The sequence below is a fragment of the Sinocyclocheilus rhinocerous genome, unplaced genomic scaffold (assembly GCF_001515625.1).
Source record: "Sinocyclocheilus rhinocerous isolate Xijiao unplaced genomic scaffold, SAMN03320098_v1.1 scaffold1063, whole genome shotgun sequence".
Classification (NCBI taxonomy): Eukaryota; Metazoa; Chordata; class Actinopteri; order Cypriniformes; family Cyprinidae; genus Sinocyclocheilus; species Sinocyclocheilus rhinocerous.
The window spans coordinates 155,033-161,176 of NW_015625586.1; the positions used below are offsets into that span (position 1 = coordinate 155,033).

At 36.8% G+C, this 6,144-nt stretch overlaps 1 protein-coding gene across 1 annotated transcript in view; it reads right to left on the reverse strand.

The window, feature by feature from the left end:
• The window catches only part of LOC107754956 (V-type proton ATPase 116 kDa subunit a-like), a 33,366-nt gene that overhangs the window by 3,590 nt on the left and 23,632 nt on the right, over positions 1–6,144 (reverse strand). The window contains exons 11-16 of the mRNA XM_016571610.1: positions 3,357–3,507; positions 3,056–3,195; positions 2,347–2,510; positions 2,118–2,155; positions 1,859–1,998; positions 773–883 (exon numbers count right to left, since the gene is read on the reverse strand). Of these exons, the coding sequence (XP_016427096.1) occupies positions 773–883; positions 1,859–1,998; positions 2,118–2,155; positions 2,347–2,510; positions 3,056–3,195; positions 3,357–3,507 (744 nt within the window). The remainder of the gene's footprint in view (positions 1–772; positions 884–1,858; positions 1,999–2,117; positions 2,156–2,346; positions 2,511–3,055; positions 3,196–3,356; positions 3,508–6,144) is intronic.

A 6,144-nucleotide genomic window follows, 5' to 3' on the forward strand; every position in this document is an offset into this window, starting at 1 on the left:
TTTTCACTGTTGCCGCGGGTTGTTTTTCAACTCTGTGGGTTTGGTGACCCCACTAACGTGATATTGAATAACGTGATAAACTGAATTTAATGGCTGCTACTGGCAGGTCTGTTTGGAATGGAAGGAGGAAAGATTATTTGGCACTAACGCACTGAAAAGACTGCATCTCAAACCTCAAAATAATGCAGGTTTATCTGCCTCCATTTTATTTCCAGTGTAGAGAAACCCAATTAGCCAGGTGGGTGTTTGTTTAGTGTTTTGAGGCTGGTTGCCATGGACACAGTGGTTGGGGGAAGAGACAGTGCTTTTAAAAGGGGCTGCCCCAGTTTAGAACAGCACTGGTATGCAGATCCCAGATCCAGTGATTCACAGAATGGAATGCCCACTGCAGGCGAGCGACCCCACTGCCAACTGCGGCCGTTTTTGGTACCTGGGTGTGACTTGTCACCGTGTGGGTGGAACAAGTATCACATGGACTACTATAAAGAAATTCACTTTAATTATTCTTATGATAAAGCCTTAAGTTATTCTCAGGATCAACAGATGACATCACAAAACCCGACCCAAACAAATATCCAGATAAATGGGTTGGCAGAACACATGTCATTCTCTGGCTATAGAAAGACTATTGTTAGAGTTCACAAACTAAAGCAACTTTGTAAAATGAAAAATAAACAAAGATGGGTAAAGTATTTAATTAGTAAAATTATTAGTTATTCTATAGGCTAGTTAAGAGAAAAACAGACAGATTAAAAAAAGAGAATTCCCTCACCTCAGGCGATTCTTCTTCTAAGTTTTGGGAGAGCTGGTCATGTTGGATGATCTCAGCTTCATCCTCTGTGGGGCCGTTGCCCACACGGATTCCCCCAAAGTTTTGCGTTCCCTGCAGCAAAAGTCACACTAGGTCATGGTTGTGTGTACAAGTAATGTATACATTTTAGATGAGCCATTATATAATAATCTAGGTTATCATGGTTCCTACACTTTCTAACCAATAAAAGACAGCATATGAGAATGATTTATATATTATATATATATATATATATGTATATATATAGAAAGCAACATTTTCTGAGGGGCATAAAAAACAACGATAAACCTTTAGAGCAAGATCAATGTAAAATCAATGGTTTGGAATGAACAACTTACGTCCAGTTGCCTCCTCTCTCTCCAAACATGGGCCTGACACTCCAGCCCGAGCCAAAGACATTGAGAGATTTGGAGAAACAGTCGTTGTAGATAATCCCAGTATACACCGAAAATATTCCCATCAGGAGAATAATGTAACGGCCCGCAAAAACGATGTTAAACATCTAGAGAAAGAGAGAACACTGTGATTTGTAGTAGCCCAAATTATCAAATAAATGTAGAATTATTAAAAAGAAAGTACATTTAATATAATGTTTGTTAAATTGCATCTCTTTACCAAATACTATCGAGGCCAGAATGGCCAATATAAATACAGTTCCTTACTTTTTTTTTTCTCTAAGTAAAAGCTATAATTTATGCCTAAACTGTACATTTTCAGACCATGTTGTTTTATTAACAGAAAATTATCAATCTTATAAGTTTTAAACTAAACTTAAAACAATCATCACCCAAATGCATAATAACAATTGTCACATTTAGCTTTGCCTTTATATTAAAAATAACCCATAACAAAAGGTGTGTTTTATTCTTCACTTCAAAACTTTAATTTTCATGCTAAATAACACTAGTTAAAAACCATGAGGATCAATATTTTCTGTATTCAGGATCTTTACATAAATAAAGCTATATGACATGAATATTTGATTTTAACAAAATGATAAAACAATAATTATGAGATGGTTGGATAAATGGATGGGAGAATGGATACCTCATTGTCGTTTTTCTGGGCAATTAATCGGCTCTCTCGCAGTACCAAATAAAGTGCAGCGCAGGTCATGAGTATACCATGACCCAGATCGCCAAACATGACCGCAAACAGGAAGGGGAAGGTGATGATGGTGTATGGAGCTGAACATATAAGCACAAACATGATACACACAATATGTTGAGACACCCACAAAAAAGTAAATAAATAAATAAAAAGGTAGCTCAACAGGATCTGTTGATCTGTAGCTCATTTTAATCACTGCAGAGGAGTTTGGGATTATCCTTCAGTGTCGTAGGCCTGAAAGAGTTAATGGAAAATCAGTGTTAAAAATAATGACTTAATGGCCACACATGAAGACGTGATCTGAATGATCAATTTAAACAAGTGGCTGATTATGAAAGCAACATTTTCTGAGGGGCATAAAAAACAACGATAAACCTTTAGAGCAAGATCAATGTAAAATCAATGGTTTGGAATGAACAACTTACGTCCAGTTGCCTCCTCTCTCTCCAAACATGGGCCTGACACTCCAGCCCGAGCCAAAGACATTGAGAGATTTGGAGAAACAGTCGTTGTAGATAATCCCAGTATACACCGAAAATATTCCCATCAGGAGAATAATGTAACGGCCCGCAAAAACCATGTTAAACATCTAGAGAAAGAGAGAACACTGTGATTTGTAGTAGCCCAAATTATCAAATAAATGTAGAATTATTAAAAAGAAAGTACATTTAATATAATGTTTGTTAAATTGCATCTCTTTACCAAATACTATCGAGGCCAGAATGGCCAATATAAATACAGTTCCTTACTTTTTTTTTTCTCTAAGTAAAAGCTATAATTTATGCCTAAACTGTACATTTTCAGACCATGTTGTTTTATTAACAGAAAATTATCAATCTTATAAGTTTTAAACTAAACTTAAAACAATCATCACCCAAATGCATAATAACAATTGTCACATTTAGCTTTGCCTTTATATTAAAAATAACCCATAACAAAAGGTGTGTTTTATTCTTCACTTCAAAACTTTAATTTTCATGCTAAATAACACTAGTTAAAAACCATGAGGATCAATATTTTCTGTATTCAGGATCTTTACATAAATAAAGCTATATGACATGAATATTTGATTTTAACAAAATGATAAAACAATAATTATGAGATGGTTGGATAAATGGATGGGAGAATGGATACCTCATTGTCGTTTTTCTGGGCAATTAATCGGCTCTCTCGCAGTACCAAATAAAGTGCAGCGCAGGTCATGAGTATACCATGACCCAGATCGCCAAACATGACCGCAAACAGGAAGGGGAAGGTGATGATGGTGTATGGAGCTGAACATATAAGCACAAACATGATACACACAATATGTTGAGACACCCACAAAAAAGTAAATAAATAAATAAAAAGGTAGCTCAACAGGATCTGTTGATCTGTAGCTCATTTTAATCACTGCAGAGGAGTTTGGGACAAAACTATTATAGGTCAGGGTTACCTGGGTTGATTTCCCGGTAGTTGCTGATGCCGTAGGCATCAACGATGCTCTGAAAGCCAGAGGTGAACTTGTTGGTTTTGTTGTAGGTGGGTGGGGTCTGTTTGGTCTGCATTCTGTTTAGGATGGAGGGAACAGTGGATCCACTTCTCTCCTGCATGAAATAGAGCGGAATTTAACACAAACATTCATGCATGAAAATAAATGCTCCAGTTTGCTTCCCAGTAAACAGTGGCGCAGTTGTATGCATGCCTCTACATTGCATTTATGTAAATGCTCATTTATCTGTGGAAATAGTGTCACTTGTTTGCTTAAATTTTAAACAGATGCTGCATATTGTGAACTGAACTTGAGTATTGAGTCCACAGCATGTAAGCGCGTATGAAGGCAATGTGTAAGACAGCTGATATTAATAGCTGCTAGTTAAATAAGGCATGAGGAAGAATGCCATGTGTAAGGACAGGCTTTGAACTAGCACGCAAGCACAATCCTTCACATTTCAACACACTGCCTACATGGACTTAACACTATTACACTTCTAGTTTAAGTTCAGACGGAAGCCGCTTTTTTGTTACCAAACAATGCTTTACATGGATTTACAAATTGGCTGTAAGAATCCATCTGTAGGTTGCTGGCTGTAAGTCCAGCATTATATAAAGGATGCATAACCCGTTTTAAGTCTATAAAGACTGAGAGGCAGACACAGAAGAACAGAAGGTGAATTTGTGTGAGCAGTTAATCCTCTTACGGTGTGGCTATTACAAGGTTAACATTGCAGTGACCTCTGACCCTTACACAACAACCTCTCACCACAGGGATTACAGGTATTACACCTGCTCTGCCCTTACTGTCCTGTAGTAAGGTGTGACATCCCGGACCTCACAGAGGCATCACACCATCTGCTGTGAATAAGCTATAAGAATCTAGAATCCATCACTCAAGTGATCTTCAGCACGCACTATATCATCCCGAGACCAACCAATTCATTAAACTGTGTAACAAATCAGGAAATAAATACTATCAAACAAACCGCTCTCTAATATCTGCCATAACATAGCGGAGAACATGCTTATACAAGTTTGGTTCATGTGTTTAGTCAAAATTCAGATTGCTGTGCCAAAGCGTTGACAAACAATCATTCTTATTCAGTGGCAATTAAATGAAGACACTGTATACTAGTATGCAATAAAAACACAAAATAAATGTCTTTTAAATACATATTGAAACTTTTTCGTTATGTATTTTCCAACTAAATTAATGAAAATATGAAGAAAAAAAATCATTTACTATTTTCTACTGAAAGGAAAAAAATGCAAAAACATTCTGAAAACTGAGGGAATGGATTGCCACTCGTCTGATCAGTATTCTCATCAGCAGAAGTGATGGACAGAGTCCACTTGTGGTGCTGTGAGAAGGGAATCAGGTTTCAGCTGCTCTAGACCACAGGAAAATTCAAACTTTGATCTGAGGGGTCTCATGACTCAATGTAAAAGTATCTGGGCATTCCGTCCTAACACTCAGTCCCCTGTGTGCTTGTGTCTGTGTGTCCTGGGATAATAGAAGCTAAAACCATGTTTACAAAGTGCGAGTCATTGTATGTGATGACAAGAACAAATCGGCTACTCCTTAGAGACAACACGTGTGTGGTGGTAATATACTGTATGTGGTCTAACATGCCAATGTAAAATGGACTAAATACAGCCCCAATGAAATGCAGCTTACATCAGGAGTCTGTGAAATCAAATGTAAGACTTTTTTTAATACCTGCACAAATGTAATTGATATTTTATGTCCATACAGATCAAACCCATACAATCTTAAAATAAATCATTCTTTTACTTAATTAAAAACACATTCAACTGCAAAATAGGGTAACTGCAAGTATAAAATACTCAAGATGTGTTTTATTCAAGAGATACATACAGTATGTATTGAAAATGGTTTATGTACTAATACAGGTATATCCATATATACGAATTAGAGGTCGATCGATACTGGATTTTCCAGATACGATCATGTGTTTAAAGAAAGGCAGCACACAGATTAATGTGTTAATATTAGTAAAAAAAAAATAATTCTTCCTGTGACAGGACGGCCCAAGAAAAGGCACAAGAGTTAACACTGAAGTTTTTATTCCAAAAAAACTGACAAAGTTATTATATTTATGCATTTATAATGTTCTCTACCTCTCTTCAGGGAACAAAGGCCAAAAGTATTTAGCCCTCATCATGCACTCGGGAACTAATCCATTTTATCCCCAATAAAATGCTTTATGAATAAGAATGACCTCCCCTCTGATATAACAAACTAGCAATAGCAAGCAGCAAATTGTGGTTCATGGCTATTACATAAACTAAAGACTACTGGCTATAAAATATGTCCCACAACAGTGTCCCACAACTTTGTATCGCCCCATAACAATATTCTGTTTTAATAGGATATAATCTATGTCAACAACAACCATCAAGCCAGGGTCTTTAAAGGTGCCATAGAATGCATTGATACAATATTTTAAATTGTTCTCTGATATCTACATAGAAGGTATGTGGCTTAGGTAAGGGCAAACAATCTCCAGAAACAGTTTTACATGTCCATTTACAGCCCTAGGATTTGTCCCTAGAATGAAATGGTCTGTTTTTACCTTATTTGGAAGGGTCATGAATAATAAAGTTGAGCTCTGCTCTGATTGGCTGTTTCACAGTGCGGCTCAATGTTGAACTCTGCTCTGATTGGCTGTTTCACAGTGCGGCTCAATGTTGAGCTCTGCTCTGATTGGCTGTTTCACAGTGCG